The sequence below is a fragment of the Pezoporus occidentalis genome, unplaced genomic scaffold (genome assembly GCF_034315485.1).
Source record: "Pezoporus occidentalis ecotype Australia unplaced genomic scaffold, CSIRO_AGI_Poc_V1 ctg52, whole genome shotgun sequence".
Taxonomy (NCBI): Eukaryota; Metazoa; Chordata; class Aves; order Psittaciformes; family Psittacidae; genus Pezoporus; species Pezoporus occidentalis.
The window spans coordinates 3,220,821-3,239,997 of NW_026915858.1; the positions used below are offsets into that span (position 1 = coordinate 3,220,821).

The 19,177-nt window shown below is 38.8% G+C and overlaps 1 protein-coding gene across 1 annotated transcript in view; it reads left to right on the forward strand.

Moving 5' to 3' along the window:
- The window catches only part of HEATR1 (HEAT repeat containing 1), a 36,885-nt gene that overhangs the window by 738 nt on the left and 16,970 nt on the right, over positions 1-19,177 (forward strand). The window contains exons 2-22 of the mRNA XM_062637406.1: positions 1,278-1,494; positions 2,434-2,575; positions 3,097-3,198; positions 3,908-4,048; positions 4,638-4,849; positions 6,075-6,208; positions 6,913-7,015; positions 7,351-7,461; positions 7,958-8,075; positions 9,329-9,436; positions 9,848-9,943; positions 10,933-11,021; positions 11,295-11,506; positions 11,772-11,893; positions 12,400-12,597; positions 13,091-13,274; positions 13,547-13,695; positions 15,149-15,341; positions 17,384-17,556; positions 17,876-18,043; positions 18,891-19,133. Of these exons, the coding sequence (XP_062493390.1) occupies positions 1,278-1,494; positions 2,434-2,575; positions 3,097-3,198; positions 3,908-4,048; positions 4,638-4,849; positions 6,075-6,208; positions 6,913-7,015; positions 7,351-7,461; positions 7,958-8,075; positions 9,329-9,436; positions 9,848-9,943; positions 10,933-11,021; positions 11,295-11,506; positions 11,772-11,893; positions 12,400-12,597; positions 13,091-13,274; positions 13,547-13,695; positions 15,149-15,341; positions 17,384-17,556; positions 17,876-18,043; positions 18,891-19,133 (3,215 nt within the window). The remainder of the gene's footprint in view (positions 1-1,277; positions 1,495-2,433; positions 2,576-3,096; positions 3,199-3,907; positions 4,049-4,637; positions 4,850-6,074; positions 6,209-6,912; positions 7,016-7,350; positions 7,462-7,957; positions 8,076-9,328; positions 9,437-9,847; positions 9,944-10,932; positions 11,022-11,294; positions 11,507-11,771; positions 11,894-12,399; positions 12,598-13,090; positions 13,275-13,546; positions 13,696-15,148; positions 15,342-17,383; positions 17,557-17,875; positions 18,044-18,890; positions 19,134-19,177) is intronic.

A 19,177-nucleotide genomic window follows, 5' to 3' on the forward strand; every position in this document is an offset into this window, starting at 1 on the left:
TTCAGACTGGATATAAAAGAAGCATCTTATCTCTGAGGACAGTCAAGCAGTTGAACAGGTTGTCCAGGGAGGTTGTGCTCTCCATCCTTTTGAAAACTGCAACTGAGTAATGCCTTGAGGAACTTGGTGTGATGTCAGGGCTAACCCTGCTTTAAGTGGGACGTTGGACTGGAGATCGTCCATGGTCCCTTCCAACCATAATTCTCTGATTTCATGATAACATGCTGAGATGCCCTGCTTTTTGGTAACTTTATGGCCATAAGTAATGTAAAGTGGCAGAAGAGATTTAAAAATTTCAAACCCATTGTGCTCATCTCTTTTTATTTTTTATATAGAACTTTACCTAGGAATGGGATGCTTCTTGAATAAGAAAACTGTTCTCTAAAACCATGAAGATTGATACCATAAATCAATTTTACCTAACAAGATTGTAGATATGTATGTCTTTGATGCAACACAGAGCATTTTGGGGTTTCTTAAATAGTTACTATAGAACTGCTGCATATAATAATTTTTAAACCCCACGTTTCAGTCAGCTGCCTGGTTTCTTTCTTTCAGCTGAAGTTGCCTCCTTTGGGATTAGCCATTAATATTTACAGGGCTGTGTCTGGTTCAGTTTGAGGATGGAGGTTTTATGGTTTCTGATCCGATATTTAGCCTCTAATTCAGTTTGACCACCCCAGTGTTTAAAAAAAAAGAATAAAATCTGTATGTTGGCTGGAAGTTTCATATGCTCCATCTTGCATCTGTTGCTTCCCATCCTTCCAGTGTGGATCTCGGAGGAGAGCCTGGCTCCCTCTTCTAGAAAACCTACACTATATCCCATTAAGTAGTTAGCAGGAAGATTTCGTTTTGGTTCTGTCTTCTCCAGGCTGAACAAACTCAGTTCCTTCTTTTCCTTCTGTGTTATTTTCCATTCCCCTTGCCATATTCGTGTTCCTCTGCTGGACTCACTCCTATATGGCAATGTTTTTCTTCTACTGACGAGCTCAGAATTGTACGTAGTACTTACTCCAGATGCAGTCTTGCAAATGGAGAGCACAGTTCACCTTTCTCAGACTGCTGCCTACCTGTGAGAGTTCTTTCTCAGCTAAATACTTTAAGCGTAGCAAACATTTTGTTGTTAGACCTGTTTACTATTTGGTTTAGCGTTCTTAGTGACTGTAATGTATACCAGTATAGCAAAGAAGTTGGACATATCAGTGAGGAGATAAGTGGGTAGGACTAGGAAAAAGAACTGTTGCATTTAAAGCATTCTTCTGTTTTTTTTTCCACAGGATGCACTGGCTTAGAAGAACTGATTGGAATTGATCCTTCATTTGAAGTGTTCCAGTCCAGTTTGTTTAGTTCCACGTCCAAAGGCCTGGAGCGCAGTGTTCAGTCTAAGGCAGTAAATCAGCAGCTCAATAAGAATATTTCATTGTTCCTGATTCACCTGTCCCCTTATTTTATGCTTAAACCAGCCCAGAAGTGCCTTGAATGGCTGATTCACAGGTAATCCACTGAATATCCTACATGTCAACAGATAACGCTACTAGAAATGTCAGATTGTTTTCCCTAATTAGAATAATTTCAAATAATGTTACTTTAATTTTTCGGAGGAAAAAAAAAACACCACAAAAACAACAAACCAAAACCGAGGTTAAAATGTTAAAATGTACCTTTAGGCTTAGTCTGTATGGGGCCAGATGGTCTTGTTTTCCAATTAGATGTTTTATTTTGATAAATCCCTGTGAAAATTTTGATCTGTCATGATATTCTGTATAAAAGCAATTATTTCCGTGCCTGGTTTTCACCAAATTTGCCCAGCTCTAGCCGTCTTACAGAGGACTTAGAGAGGCATTTACATAATACACTTTTAGCAATGGGCTGTGTAAGATGGCTAATTTTCAGTATTAACTGTGAACCATGGCTAGCATGCCCCTATATTATAACATGGGCTAAGTATTCTTGTTTCAGGGTTATGGAGAAAGGTGTGAAGAAAAAACAAACCGATTATTTTGTGAGTGGTGTTGTATTTATTTATATACATTTTCCTGTCCAGATGCAGAAAATGTAATATGTCATGGGAGAGTGGGTGATTTTGTTGATACAGCCTGTTAATCACAACTTTTTTCCAATATATATATTATACTGAAATTCATGCTAGATTATTGTAATGTCTGGTTTAATATTGAAATCTATGCAGAAGAAAATACGGCAATCTGAAGTTCTGTAGGAATCTAAAATGAGTGAGGAAAAAATTGGTAGCAGTGTTTCTCTCCTGTAGCACATGCAGGCTAGGGGCCACCTTGGGATTCTGGACTGTAGGTGGACCATATGTCTGAGTCAGTGTGGAAGTGATCTCTCATCTTGCTAAAAAACCAAGTGTGTATATGTATATATACACAAGGCGGATGTAATGTTTTGTTTGGGTTTTTTTTTCTCCCTTAGATTTCACATCCATCTCTACAATCAAGACAGTTTGATTGGTTGTGTTCTGCCATATCACGAGACTAATCTATTTGTGAGAGTTATTCAGCTTTTAAATATAACAAGCCCAACTCATAAATGGCATTGGATGGATCCAATAAGGGTAAAGTATTGAACAGATGCAAGCTGGGATAAACATGAGTGACTTTATTAATAATAACTCTCTTACTGGGTTTATGAACAGGTCCACCTGTTCATGTGGTTAGTTGTAGAACTGTATGGAAAGATTTAATTGCAGGGTTGGAGCCTGGATGCCCACCTGTTGTTTCTCCTATCTTTGTTCAAATATAAAGTTACTTATAAAAAGCTTTGATTGTAATTACTCTTTGCTTGGGCAAAGTTAAAGTGTGCTTTTAGGGTGCAAGTATTTGCTACTACTAGGAAGGTATGTCAGTTCCTAGAATTCATGTTTATTTGAATATAGATTACATGTAATGCTCTCAGTTGTCTGTCTGAATGTAGGTACAAAAAATTCCAGAGGGGTGTGCGGGTTTCCATTGCTTGTTTCTGTTTAAGTGATGTTAACTTATCAGTAGGATTAATTTAGAGATTATATTAATTTTTGCTTCGGGTGCTTCGCTTTACCTTGGAGTGTTCTGATTTTACTTTCTTCACCATGTAAAGAAACCCGGAGTCCCGCTGGCAAGGGGTACTGTCATTACACACTGCTACAAAGACCTGGATTTCATGGATTTCATCTGCAGGCTGGTGGCAAAATCTGTGAAGGTTGTTCATTTATTCTGGCAGATTATTTGTTTGTTATCACTTGATTTTCCCCATCTTTGTATAATGTTACGCTATTTACTGATAGTTTGAATTACAGATCAAACAGTATAAGGAGTAATTTATTAGTAAATAATATGAAAATATCTTTTATTATTTATACGGACAGTCTATCAGAAATTCTTGTAAGGAATGAGACATGACAAAACAATTTGGCAATACTGTATTATTTAACGATACTGTATCACTTCAAAGTACTTGTTTTAATTTCTATAATAAAGTCATTTCTGCTATTAGTTTGTAACTGATTGGAATTTGGGTATCCTTTTTGAGGGTTGTCATAGGTGTTTCAAATGTACATATTCAAATATTAATGAGAACTTCAGAATGTTAGGAGGTGAGTAAATTTATCTGGTTTTTTTTTCAGTTAATGCCAAATAGAGAACTAGTTTTATAGTGTCAGAAGGGTAAGATGTATGACAGCTCAAATTATTTAGAGAGCTAGAATATGTTACTTCTACCTCATCTACAGGAAGGAGCAGTAACCTCTGGTGAGGGTTACTGCTAGGACGAGATGGTGACTTCAGTGGTGCCAGCAGGAGCTGGTAGATCTTACATGCTGGAGTTCTGAGGTTTTGCTGGTTTGTGAGGAAGCTGTATGTGTGTTTTCTTTTTTCCTGATGTGTGAACAACTGATATCTCTGTGGTCCAGGTCTTTTCAGAGTGTCCTGGCAACTCAGCTCAATTGAGAGTTCTGCTTGTGTTTTATGCCTCCACCATTGTATCAGCTCTTGGTGCCGCAGAGAAGATAACAAACACTATAGTCTCTATGCTGCTTCCTTACATTCAAAAGGTACTTGAAGCTTTGTTTTGCTTCCTGTGTGAAGTGTACTGTGTTCTGCAGACATGCATCTGCAGCTAACATTTGAGAGGGACTTTCCAAGTAAAATTTATCATATCACTTGGCCTGCTTTGAAACATCAGGCAGGTAAAGGTCCATGGATAGTGTTTTTTCACACCTCAGATGAAGACTTAAGAACTGTATGCATGAGGACTGGAACTGTGAGAAATGGATACACAGTTTGAATTAGCCTTGTTTCAGAGGCTTGTGCTAAATGATGAGGAAATGGAGTCAGGGTGGACAGCCCCTGTTAATATCCTCTTTCCTCTAGGATTGTTACTTTGTTAATGAATAGAGCAGCAGTTAGTGGATATATCTTCTGTATCTGTGCACCCTGCATGACAGTTTTCTCTTCTTGAAAGTTACTTTATAGATCCTTTAGAAGTTAACCCATAGAGAAGGTAGTGTGATTCCATGGATGTCATAATGACACTTATTTTTATGTTAATGTATTACGGTTATTTTTTAGTAGTTCTGTGTGTGTGTGTGTGTGTGTGTGTGTGTGTGTGTGTTAAAAATTCACCTTTGTCTCTTTTCCTAGGGCTTGAAATCATCTATACAGGATTACAGAGCTGCAACATACATGATAATCTGTCAGATGACAGTAAAAGTGACAGTGGAACCTTCCTTGGTGAATTCCTTGATGTTACAAATAAGCAAAACATTATCTAAAGTGCCCTCACTGGTCAGGGATGGGCTGGCGTGCTTGAACCTGCTTCTGCAAACTCAGAAGAGAGACAAACTTGGGAAAAAGTAAGTCTACATGAATTGAGTTTTCCCACTTTTTAAAAGCTGAGACTCCACTTGTATAGTTTGAAGGGTTTTATCCTCATTAATGGGACACTTTTCTGTCAGAAATTTTGGTAGTTGACATTTCAAAGGGCTTGGAAGTTCCTTGAGCTTGCTTTGAAAATTTGTATGTTGGGTACAGCTTAAGGAGTCTCAGTGGGGTGAGTGTTGTCTTTTGGTCCATCTTCAGCTACTTCCCTCAGTAAAGGATTGCTGTCAATGTGTAAGACTGAGCTGTGCCAGTAGGCTTACTGGAAAGTGGGAATCCTGGAAGAGAAGACAGCATGATAATGGTGGTGCAAATCAGAGGTTATTTGAATAGCTTGGAAAAAAATAGTCCGTTCCTTCAGTGGAAGGGCTTTGAGTTCATATAGTTTGACACGTGAAGTGTACATGTTTCTATACCAGCACTTCTTTGGTTCCACAAGTCAGGTATTCTGGAAGTACATGTATTATCTCATTCCCATCGATCTGTCTTCACTGCCCAGATACAGTTAGCTAGTGCTGTTGACATGAACGTGTTGAACATGGTGGTGGAACTCCTGCAGGATACAGGGAACTTGCAGAGATGTTAGTGTGGGTATTCCAGTAGAATAAATCTGGGGAAAGTACAGTGATTACCTTCCAGATACTTGAACACAGTCATAGTAAAGGAAAATAAGTTAAAAGCTAAGGTGTGGGGAACTAAGGGGAGGCATATTTGATGCATTGTGCAGCACCCAGCCAGTTGGCATAAAAGGAGACAAGATGGGAGAAATTTATTAGCAGGAAGGCAAATTACTTCTACTCTTTCTGTGGATCTCTTGTCATTGAGCTATTATTTCTCCACCCTTCCTTTTGCTGCCACTGGGTAATAGATATGCTCCTTGAAATATGGGGATATCTCTTCATGCAATCTATACAGGCACTTTCTCTAGTACTACCAACTTTGCAAAAACATGGGTATGTTACTGTGCTATCGCAGCAGCTGTGTTCAACATGACTGCAGCAGCCTGTTTTCTTCTTGGTTATTAAAGGTGCCAATGAACCTCTGGCAATAAGGAAGTGGAACCCTTTGAGTCTTTTCAGCATTGTTTACAATGAGGCTGTTACCCTTATTGCTGAAATTGAATCCTTAGGAACTCTGCGTGGTTTGGAAGTGTTGGTAACCAGGAGAATACATACTTGTTTCTTTTGTTCCATTATGCAGGCCATTTCATTATCTGTGCAAAACCCCAGAACTTGTAACGCTTTTGCAAGGCCTTTCAACAGACTACGATATTTCTCCTCTTCTGCATTACGTGTTGCCTCACCTTGTTAGCACTGTCATGAAAGGTGATACAGGTAAGTTATCATGCAGTATTACAATTTTGTTGACAGATGGCTATGGTGAATGTTGTAGCTATCCAGTTTTAGTTGCTTCCGCTATTAAAATTGCACCAACACCTGTGAAGGTGTGATGGAGCTTTTGTGTGTTGGTTTTTGTTTTTCCAAGCTCTACCATGGAGGCTATTTAGGCATTGTTACATTTACATTGATTCGATTTAGGTGTTGATTTGCAGTATTTCAGCGGTAGCTCAATTTTGATATATGAATTCTGACTCTTAGAGATGTATCGCAGTACTGCAAAACCATTTTCGAGTAGAGTACACAGTAGCCTGTGTCTACACTATTAAGTCTGTTTTTACTGTGGGGTTGTGACTGCCAAATTGTTATGGGGAAAACTTTTGTTGAAGAGGTCCAGATTCACACCAGGGAATGCTGTGGGGAATTGCTGTCACTGGTTGTGGCAGCAGGTCTAGAACATTCTAAAGCATTCTTGAATTTATTGGTAGCAATACAGCCTTTGTCATTTTAATGAAATTGGGATAAAGCATTGCTAGCAGCTCACAGAGAGTTAATGGTAGTAATCCATAAACATTGTGGTCTTCAAGTTGTGTGCTTGGTTCACCAGATCATGATGCCTGTACAAGCTACTAGCTTTAATGAGTATGAGGGGATTATTCTGGAACTGTTGTTCATGTTTTATGATTATGTGTTGTCCTCAGAGGAACAAGAAGAATCTGAGGAGACAGAGATTTATGTCAGACATCTTGAAGCTATTCTTCAGAGTATACCACTGGAAAAGGATTTAGATAATCTGTTGGCTTCGTGAGTTAACTTTATTTTTCTTCTGCAGTACTACAGCAATTTCTGGTTTAATAACTAATTCTAGACAATGGCATTAGCATTATATGGGCATGTTTTTCTGCGTTAACTGCAAACCTGGATTTTCGAAACAAAAACATTCCGTAATCCAGAAGACCCATGATTTTAGTGCTGGTTGGGAGTACCTGTGGGACAAAGTGAAACTTCAGATCAGCAGCAAATCTGTACTTGCAATGAGTAATGTGTATTAATCCTAACCTGTTTAGCAATGTGCTTTATAACATTAATGAAAACTGTTCTATCAAAAACATGGCTTTTTCTTTCATTTGTAATTTTAGCAAGTTTCTTGAAGAGTTTATCTCCTGTGGTACAGAGACTGAATCTAATCCCACCAAAATGGCTGCACTCAATCAAAAGGTGCTTCCTCTTATCAGACTTCTTGAGAGAAAGTAAGTTCCATGTTGCTATGACAGATTCTCAGTCTATAGAGTGGTGATGTCAGCTGTCATCTCAGCTTATTTGCTATAGTAAGCACAATATTCTTGCCCAAGTAAATACAGTAAAAATAACTGACTCCTAATCTTTGCCTCCAAACTTTATTTTACTGCTCTGTCCTTGCATGTTTTATTATCACTGTAATATGTGGACACAGACTTACTGGCTTTGTTCAGCTGTTTGCTGTGTAGCATTACCTTTTGTGCTCATTATTTATCCTAGCAGTCTACATAGTGTTCATCTGTGTTAAGACATAATGATTGATTGCCTTTGCAAAGCTACTTAAAGCAGCTGGTTCAGATGAGTGTATGCATTCAGATGAGTTCAGATGTGTGTATGCATTCAGATGAGTGTGTGTGCATTCAGCTTCCTTGTATTTCCCTTTCTCTAATAAATACACATTCTTCTGTAATACTCTGTGGAAAACATTGGGGTTTTGTTTGTTGGCAGGTATCCTAAAGCATTAGAATCTGTGTTGGAGAAACATCTGGAAGGTTGCACAGATGAAGCTGACCAAAATCTTTTTCACCAATTTATTTCTCTTTCATTAAGCTGTGGCAAATACAAGGTAGGTAGAAGCTCAGTCCATGATCCTAGCTCTTATCTGGTCATGCCGTCAGAAGGCTGATATTGGCGAAGTTCTGGTCTTTTTTCCTCTTTCAAAACAGAGTCTTTACCATTCCCATCAAAAACCCCACCACAGAAAAACAACAACAGAACACCCCACCAAAAAAACCCACAACTTACTTAAATGTGGTGTTGTGAGAGGGCTTTGATCGAAACTGTGGTACAATCAAAAGCTGTCAGATCTTTTAAGTTTTGTTTATCCTGAACAGCCATGTGAGCTTCTTGTCATGGTTAAAATCTGTACACTTCCACCTGCCCCAGTTGCTATCAACAGTTTTTTTCCTTAGGAACATGGCCACTACATATACTGTTGTGGTCGATAGTGACAACATGGTGGTGCCCAGCGAGGCCTCATCTCATTTAAAGATTTTGTCAGTGTCAGAGGTGTCTGCTTTGCGAAAGTTGACAACTTTATTGCTGTTGAGAGGAGGTGATATGGTCCTGTTTGTTGCATTGATCTTATGGATGTTCACAGTCAGTAACATTGATGAATACAGTGACTACAGAGTTCTTCTGTGGCATTTCTGAAGAGCAATTGAAACTCAGCCTAACGCAGAATAACCACAAATACAACAGATATGGATATGTCCAAGGAATTTATTGTTAAGAGATGGTTAGTGTTATGGCTGTTGTTTGCAGTTATTGAAAGACTGAAAGCACTTGGGAAAAGATGATAAACTATGTAAAAAAGTGCTTCATGTATTTTTTATACTGATCTAACAAAGGCACAGATTCTGTGACTGCATAGCAAGTGGATTAACAGAAGAACAAGGCATGCAGAGCAAAGGCTCATATGACTCTCTTCTAGCCTTTAAGGTTCCTGAGATAAGTGCACGCAATTGGACTGGCAGGGATAACTTTTTAATGGTTTCTATCTGTGCTCTGTCACACTGACAGTGTCACCAGAGCTTTCTCAGAATCCTTAGATAAGTGTAGTGCTTTCCTGGGACAAAAAGGTGCCTGTGGCTTACTGTACTTTTGAAGCTATATTCCAAAAACTGTCTGTCAAAGTGAAGAAGAACAAATTTGAAACAGTTACACAATATCATTGTTCCGTAATTGACACTTTCTGGGTCTGAATTATGCAGGTTTTCTTCTGATACAAAAAATGCTAAAGGAATTACTGCTGTTATCCTTTTATGTACTTAAAGTATTTTTAACATGCAGTGTGTCACTCTGAAATCTGTATTTCAGTTTCTGGAAGACTCTGATACCTCCCTTCTGCTTAGTTTGAATCATCCTCAGCCAGCTGTGCGGGTCCTGGCTCTTCAGCATTTGAAAGATATTATTGAGACATCAAAGGTTTGTGTCCTGAGTCTATCACTTACAGAACTGACTTAACATACAATGTCTTCAAAAAGCTGTTTTGTGCCAGACACAACAGTTGAAGGTTGGTGGTACATTAAACTATGCGTGTGTCATCCTCACTGTTTTTCATAGTGTTTTCAGTAGGGTTCTGTCACCATTTTCCCATATTCTGGAATCTGGATGCTGCTTTTGTTTGTTAAGAGATGCTTGTATTCTAAGATCTAAGTTAACGTTTACGTGTGGCTTTCTTTTGTTGTTGAAAGTCTGCCTGTGAGTTTTAATTTAGATGATGTTACCACTTTTCTTGTGCAAAGATTCGGGTATTTCATTAAAAGCCTGTAAATTGTGCTGCCAAAAATGATGTATTTTTTTTGTTTGGCTCTTCGTTTTCCTTCATTTTTTCAGGAAGGCTTTGATCGGTCTTTCATAGAAGAAGCAATTCTTGATCGCCTCAAGGATGACGACAAAGATGTTGTAATGTCTGCTCTCAATTCTTTGGAGGTGTGTAGCTTTTGATATGTCAGATGAGATTTTAGCTCTTCTTGAATATATGTATCTGAAATATATTCATTGTAATTGCCCTTATTCTACTCACGTCCTTGGTGTATGGCTTTCATCCTTTAACAGGATGAAGCAGCACAAATTTAGGAGGCTTGTGTTTACTACCTCACAATTCCACCTCAAATTTCTGCTTGCTGATATTTCCCAAAGTGTTTGCAGTTAACCTGGTTGTGTTGATGTGTTTTTTTATTCTTTGATTATTATTTGAAGTGTCCTTCCTGCTCATCCTATACATTTTTCTACAAAAGACTAAGCCATGTTATCTGCCTTTTGGATAGAAAATGATGCAGTGACAAGTCATTGCACTAGTGAGAAGTGCTCAGTTGAGTTTTTCCATGTGAGAGTCATTTGGTCAGTTGATAGTGACACACAAAGTCCTAAACACCAGCTCAGGTTTACTGGATGGGACTCTGGTATGCATTGTGCTGATTGTTTCCAGCTAGAGTAACTGTCTGTCTATTGCTTCTGCTAGTAGTAGTGCAGAATATTATTAGCAGTAGTATTATCGGTCTTTTGTGTTCATTCATTCTCAATCACTAAAAAATAGGAATAGAAGCATATGAGTGCTTCTTTAAACTTTCATATCTTTTGTTAACGTGCCTTATATTTTTGTCATACTAATGCTATGTAAAGTAAAAGCAATTCTTAATTATAAAGTGGTTTGCTTATTGTTTGTCAATTTTACCAGACATAGAATCATAGATTAGTTAGGATTGGGAAGGACCTTTCTGCTTGCAATAAGTTCTGTGGACTTTAGCATATCTCTCAATATGCTTCTGTTTACCCTGGTAATATTTTTATTACATGATTATCACTAGGAATGCAATTAGTGATGTAGATCCCTGTTTCCACTTGATAGAGCAGATGCATTTTCCATTATGATATGTATTTTATTACATTTTCATTTCTTTTTCTTGATTACTTTTCAGATTTTCAGGAAACAAGTCGATCCAGAAGTAGTAGTTTTAAGTATTCTGAACATCTTCCAGAAGGCTGATGTTTCAAAGGATGGAAAGTGGTATGTTTGTGCATTTTCAGTCTACATTCTTTCTGTATAAACCACATTTTAAAAACTAACTCCAAAGAATACTTTAAAAATTATTTTTACTTCAGATACTTTTTATTACAAGAAAAATATTCAATTATTTGCCTCCTCTTTCCCATGAATTCCTTGTTTGTTCTCACTGCTATTTGGATTCAGAAAATTCCCATGGAAAACGGAGAACAAGCCAAGGGAATACTGCTGGTATGATCAAGCAATGGGCTTTCAGTGTGACTTGTTCTTTTTTAGGTGCAGTGTTCTGGAGCAAGCAATAAAAATTTTGGTCACAGAGGAGGTTTTGAGAGAGAAAAAGGAACTCCTGGATGAAGCAGTAATGAGGTTGTTACCTTTTATGGTAATCACTGATGCAGATTCAGAATCTTCACATTGGAAAATGGCTGTTTGCCTGTCAGAGTCTGATCTCTGCTCCCTACACCCTTTACTGAAAGGCTGGCAAGAAGGTAAAGCATTAATTGTAACTAATCTGGGAAACGAAAACTTGTGACAGTTTAGAACATCATCCTTACTGAACCTGAGCACATGGTGAGGGAGACTGGCTGGCTGTCATTAACAAGTTATCGTGCTGTGAGTGTGCATGAAGTTCTTTTAAAAACTCTTTGAGAAATTGTCTAGTGTGTTTCTGAGTGCTTCTGAATACTGAGACATCAGTGTTTTAATGTGACTTGCATACCTAGATTGTCTGATTATTATTTTTTCTTGGAATAGCTCTTGAAGAGGCAATTAAAACCAGTAATGCTGCAGAGTTAATTGCAGCGACCAACAAGAAAATGATTCTGCTGTTTGCTGAAAACATGGCTTCAGAGGACCCTTCTTTACTATTGCAAATGGTAGGTGTACCATGGTACCCTAACCTTCAGAGATCCCACTTTCCAGGTGGACACTGGAGTAGAACAAACATGATATCTAAGAACTTTGTATGTGCTCTTCTTAGCATTAGTGGGCTGTCATCAAGCTGCTAGGCAGATATGTATACATTGCATAACAAACTCTAATACAATCTAGATAAAACAGATTTCTACCTTCATAAAAGGAAAAGAAGAAGCAAAGCTATTACCTTTTTTGGACAAATGATTTGTGTAACTAAATTCCAGGTATCTAGTTTACTGAATAAAAATTCCAGAGATCAAACAAGTATACCTGCAGTTAGTTCATAGAAAAAGATGTTTGTGCATTACTACATTCCAGAGAGTACCATTACAGCAGCCAGTAACTTGTTACTGATGATAGAAAGTAACAGGGTTTTTATTGGACAAGGAAATGGAAAAGGTGTAAGGTCATAGTTAAGTGACTTACATACTTTTTATTGTTGTTTTTCCTCCCCTCTCTTTCTAAGGTTGATAATCTGATACTCGTTGCTGAATCGGAATCTGACAGTGTGAGACAGAAAGTAACTACCCATATAATTGGTTCAGTGTTTGTTCAGTGCTGCTGCAATACACAGATGAAGGAGAGTTATTTTTCAGTGGCTATCAGAGTCTTCCGTTTCTTGGATAAAAAAATAAGAAGTCTCAGAGCTTGTGACTCTGAAGAGGTAAGATGTAAACATTGTGGAGAGGCCATGTTCTTTGTGATGGAGAAATCTGGTTTTACTGGAGAAAAAGAAGCTCAGAAGCCTTGAGAAGGACTGGAAATCTCACCTTCATTTCTTTTCAGAGCAAAACCACACACTTGGCAGCAGTACTAGAAGCTGCCATTAAAAATCACTCTTCTATTTTACCACTCTAGTGAGTCTGCATTGAAAAATTAAATTCCAGAGCTTTAAGCCAGCATCCCACCAACTAATTCAATGCTTCAGTGCTTTGAGCTTGGCACAAAGTATGGGGCTTTTCCATCAGCTACCCCATAACATCATGTGCTCTCTTTGTTAGGCTTAGGAATATCAGGGGTTTACTCACTGAGTAAATGTTTTGCTGGCTTGTTCAGTAGGATTGGAAGTTAAATATTGCTGAATTTTAATGCTCAGTTTCTGTCTTCCATGGCATGAAATTGTGACAGTATGAACTAAAATGAATTTTCATTCACAGGAAATTCCCCTAAACTGGTCTGTTGAAACAACAGAGGAAACTTTAGTGCCTAAGGACTTGTTAACTGCCTATATAGATAAGCTCAATAGCGATCAGACTGCTCATGCAGAAGAGTCAGCCATGTTCCTGTTCTTACTGAAAACCTTCATTAATGGCCTAAAATCTCCTCTCTCCTTTTCAGCAGGTAAGTGTTAAGGATTTAACTGTCTTTTGTATCAATGAACTGAAGAAGGAAGGTGAATTATTTTGTCTTCAGAAGTTGTTGGAAACAAGCAAGACTTGCTTCCTCAACCTTATTCCTTTACTGTTACTGGGATCTGTAAAGATTACTTACTTATGAACATGAAATCAGCCAAGTGTATTGTCTTCTTTTAACTAGAGATGTGTGTTTTGTTTTAGTTTCTGAAGGTGTTCATATGCATCCACTATGTCTTACTTATACCCTGTATTTTTTAGAGGAAACTTGGTGGAATCCCGAATCTTTGAATCAAGATGGCCAAGGTTACCTGCACCTCCTTTTGGGGCTATTTGACCTGCTTGTCTGTGGTGCAAGTGAGGGAAGCAACGTTGTCCAGTACAGAGCACTGATGAACCTCTTACTCAGGGTATTACTTTTGCATTTTTTGCTTGAATTATTATTCATCAACTATTACTGCAGTTACATAATTTCAAGGAAAACTGAGGAAAATGGAGAACTGATCATGCAGCGCTGCTTGTGGCATGCTAGATGTGGGCAGATGAAAGTCTAAGCTTCAGCTGGTTAGTTAAGCCTGATTACAAGTAATAATAGAAAACTAAAATTTAAAAAATCAAGGCAAACCCAAACAAGCCAATAAATGGCCCAGTTGAGGCAGAAGTGGAAACATCACACTGATTTGCAGGACAAGGTCAAGAGCTTGAAGTCTGAGCTGAAAGTTTTGGTCCAAGCTGGGAGCAAACCAAACAGTTGCTCTGTAAAATTTGTTAGTTTTGACATTAAAATATTAAAAGAAAACTTTTACAAGACTTTACATGTTTCCTTGTAACATCATTCCACATTTTCTCACATCAAGCAATGCACTTTTGTGAAGAGAATAAAGGATTTTGGCAGTTTGGGGTTTAGATAGCAGAGAGTAAAAGCTGTTCATTCTGAGGCAAAGAAAAGCAAGTAATTGACAGAAAGCTGTTGTTACTAGAATGTGATCTGTTTCAGCAAGAACAAACAAGCACAAACAGTGAAAGGACGTAACAGCAATGATTTAGTGAGAAAACATGTTTCTGGTGTTAATTCATGTATATAACTTTGTCTAATTATCAGGCACTCCAAGATCTAGTGAAGTTGTACTGACACTGAGCTGTTAAGGAGATTGATTCAGTGCCTGGCTAGTTACAGGCAGCGATGAGTGAAAAACTGAAATGAATCTTCTTGGAGCATCTATTACTACGGGGGGCGGGGAGGGGAGAAGGCGCTCTGACCTGTGTCTGTGATGTCAGTGATACATTTGTGATCCAGAGTTTGTTAGTTTTTTGTCCAGAGCCCAGCCAGGATACATTCTAAGAATGAAGTTTGGTGTGAATATTCAGTGCAGAACGCTGTGCTGCCCAGCCCTTCTGAGACACTGCTTTATAGACTTCTGAAAAATCACGTCGTATGACTGACTGAAAAATTTGGGGATTACTTGGAGAACTTTTAATATTAAGCTTACTGCTGCACAAAACAGCAAGTAGAAGTTATTTATTTTGCATATAACAATTGTGCAGTTGACGCACTATAAAAATATTAATGTGGATGTGTTTTCAGTCTGTAAACCACTGTATTTACATACCTATAGACTACAAATTATCTGTTAAATAAGCCAGTTGTTAAGAAGAATTTGGACCTGTGGATCTGCAGGTACTGTTTACCCAAATGCATCAACTCAGTAACTTTTTCTTCCCAAAAGACACTGTTTCTGACTCTCTAATTCTCTCTCTGTGTATTCCTTGAATTTGGATGGCTTATCAGATGTTGCCAGTAGCATTTTGCCAAATAAATTAGTTAATAAACAAGTGGTTTTATCTTTTTTTGTTAAATTTAAGGTACATCTAAAAGATTCAGAGGTTCTCTTCAAGTTCCTTTCAATTTTATGGACTTACAGTTATAACCTTTCAAATCAGCTGAACTATGAAGTCAATGCAATGCTACAGACTCAAGCTCTATATATTGGCTATGCACTACTTGAATCACAGACACACCAAAAAAAGAAACAACTGCTATTGCCATCATCTCCAGGTAAAGTAAAAGAGTTTATATCTCTCACCTTAAGACCAAATCACAGTATCTCTTAATTTTATGCTACTTTAATATATTTTATACCACAGAGGGTATCTGTGGTTATTTATGTTCAGCTGTACTAGGCGGAGACAGCTCTTGCTGATTCACTACAGCAGTTACCAGCCTAAGCTTGAAAGCAGGTTGTCCTGGGTTCAGCAGTAGCAGTCATTTTTCCCCTTCTTGGTAGCTGGTGCAGTGCAGTGTTTTGACTTTCAGCTCGGGAACGGAGCTGATAACAAGCGATGTTTTGGTTTGGCCAAGGACTTTGTGAGCCTCATGCTCTGCCAGGGAGGAGGGGAAGCCAGGAGGAAGCAGAGACAGGACACCTGACCCAAACTGACCAAAGAGGTATTCCATACCACAGCACGTCATGCCCAGGATGCAACTGGGAGTTAGCGGGAAGGGCCGGGGACTGCAGGGACTCTCTAATTCTCTCTGATGTATTCTCTTCCTTGTTAATCATTATTATCATTGGTGGTAGCAGTAGTGATTTGTGTTATACCTTAGTTACTAAACTGTTCTTATCAGTGTTGCATTAGCGTCCCTCCGAGAGCAGGGGGAGGGCAAGAAAAAGGGGGGAAGTGAGCGAACGAATTTGACTGGGTTTAAACCAACAGTTCTTTAACGTGGGGCAGTGACCGGATTAATAGTAACAAATTGCCTCTCAGAGTTGGTTTTATCAGAATTTTTTTGCTGTAAATTTAAGGTATGGGGCCTGGGCTAAGGTTCTTGTCTCACTGTGCTTTATGGCAAAGCTTCGGACGTGGCCGTGGTTCTCTGGCCCTCAAGTTGCGGGGAGCCGAGGGGGAGCGGCCCCGGGAGCCGGCGGCAGCCGAACCGGCCCGGGAGAGCGGCCCCGGGGACCAAGCGGCGGCGGGAGCGGGGCCGGAGGCCGCGAGGGGACGGCTGCGGGTGGAGGAGGTCGGGGCGGTCGAGGAGCAGAAAGAAGGGGCTGCCGAGCAGCGGGAGAAGGCGGCGGAGGAGCCCAGCCCCGCGGAGGAGCCGAGCCCCGCGGAGGAGCCGAGCCCCGCGGCCGAACCGAGCCCCGTGGAGGAGCCGAGCCCCGCGACGGCCTTTCAATTGCCGAGCCCCAGGAGGATGCAGGAGACCGCGCAGCATTTCCCAAGCTGGACTCAGGAAAAGAGAAGCTTGGGAGAGCCGGCAAGCACACAGTTATAACCTTTCAAATCAGCTGATTGTGATGAACTATGTTCTACCCACAAAGTCAAAATGCAATGCTACAGACAAGAGATTTTCCCCAAGCTGGACTATATATGTGGCTATGCACTGGGCCCCTAGTGCTTTGAAATCACAGACACACCAAAAAAAGAATTACAACTGCTATTGCCATCATCTCCAGGTAAAGTAAAACAGTTTATATCTCTCACCTTAAGACCAAATCACAGTATCTCTTAATTTTATGCTACTTTAATATATTTTATACCACAAAGGGTATCTGTGGTTATTTATGTGCCAGGGAGGAGGGGAAGCCGGGAGGAAGCAGAGACAGGACACCTGACCCAAACAGCTGTACTAGGCGGAGACAGCTCTTGTATTCTCTTCCCTTGTTATTTCCATCATTATTATCATTGGTGGTAGCAGTAGTGATTTGTGTTTACCCAGCCTAAGCTTGAAAGTTTAAACCACAACACAGGTGAAGTCACTTCTTTTTTTTCATTCTTAAAAGCTTTAAAGAAACACACATTTATGCTGAAAAAGTCAGCTACAGCACCTTACTTTCTGTGCAGTATAGGATGTGGCAGGCAGCAGCAATGTATGAACTGTCTGAGCTTAAACACAAATATAAGGATCATGATGAAGTTCAGGGCCATGATCTGTGAGTCATGTTGGTTTTGTGTGATGTAGTGGTTTATAGTGAAAAGGGATGACTTTAATTCCAGAGTAATGTTGATGCCTCCAGAAGGACAGATATGTTGAATTCTGACCACTCACTTTATTCTGTTTTCTCCTCCTTCTTCTTTCCCTCACTCTTTTCGCAGTGGTGATATCTTTGCTAATTAACTTGGGTAGTCCTGTGAGTGAAGTACGAAGGGCTGCTCTCAACTGCCTCCATTCCTTGAGAGAGATAAAGGAGTCTCTATTTCATCCTGTTCTTCAGCATTTGGAGGAAAAGACAGAAGAAATCATATCTGACCCTAAATACATAGCACAGGTATCTTCATTACTGAAGTGTACATTAATACAAGTTCTGTCTGCTGCTGTGAGCTGCTATCTTTTCTAAAAGAAATCAAGTTAACTGGGAAAGTTCATTATAGAATATAGTAGCCTAATTATTTTAAGGCTATAAAAACATTTAAGTGATTTATTACAGAGAATTGAGAATATCAGTCAAATAAGAGGTATTAACTTGTGGTTTATTTACAGATGGAGAACTCTGTATCTAGATTGCATTATTACAAATGCATTCAATAGATGTTTAAGGCATATTTATTCAAAGAAAGAACTTAATTATCACTTTCTTAATGAACTAGATTATGGAAACTCTATTTGAGGAGCTTGAGACTCAACCAAAACAGAAATCCCAGCAGAAAAAATTGTCAGAAACTTTGGAAAATATACTTGATTGTGTACAGAACCCCATTTTTCCATCATATATTACAAGAAACTTAATGAAAATTATTCATGAAGTCCATGGTGAGGTAAGTACCACCTTTCTAGTCGTTTTCTCAGTTTTGCATTTGATTGAAATGCTGAAATAAAATTTCATTTAGTAATAATGCTGCTAGATAACTTTTTAATGTATTAGACTACTAGGGATTAAGTTGATGCCGCTAATAATATGCAGTAGTGCTGCAAAGTATGTTTTAGTGATACAAAATATTTGCATACTCCAGGAATGCAAGGGGTGCAGGATTTTGTAGTAGAGTTCTTAAGGAAACTCTCTTGATGTTACTGAAAAAGACTGTTTTGTAGGAAGATTCTTCCAGAAGAAATTTATTACCTTGGTTAGGTATCAGTGAATATAGAGCTTTCTGTACAGAATCATAATGTATTAGATAATAATACCAATTTTATTTGTGTGTATTAACTTCCTCTTATCTGGTATATTCAGACTTCTCCAAGTGCTGGAAAATATATGAGTTTGATATTCAAAAAATGAATGAAATTATGAATTTTTATGCTCTGTTCAGTTGTATGTGTCTCAAAAGGACTGTGAACGGCATAGAGGATGAGTGTTCTTGCTCAAATTCAGATTTTGTAAGAGACAGCAATCATAAATCAGTGAAAAATAATTGCTTTTTTTCTGTTCTTTGAAAATATGAAATACTGCCCTGCAAAGGAGAATAGCAAAGTAGTAGATGAGGATGTACTTGTGATGATCTTGCAATAAGTCTTGTATTTTTCCTCTTGAATAGCTGTTGCATTAAATACTGTAACCGGTTTGTTGCCAAAGGGGGTGTCGCAGTAAAATAAAGGTGTGCTATTGGACGTTTGTTGAAGTGAGAAGGGATAAAAACTTCTGTTATGAATTTCCTCTGTTTGCAGATGATTCTTTCTCACCTCTTGCCTGCACTAGACCGGTTGCTAGAGAAGGTCTTTAAGAATCCTGAGGCAATGTTGAAAGATGAAGTTGTTCTCCTGCATCTCATCCTTGGAAAGTTTAATGAATATTCAGCAACCCTCTTGTGTAAGAATCAACAGAGTCTGGATTTATTTATCAAAAGCATGCATGTTGCCAAGAAAATCTATGAAGAAATTCCGCCATTTCAGATCACAGCTCTTGGGCAGGTATGGCTTTTTATGCTTAAAGCCAATAGCAGTGTTCAGGACTT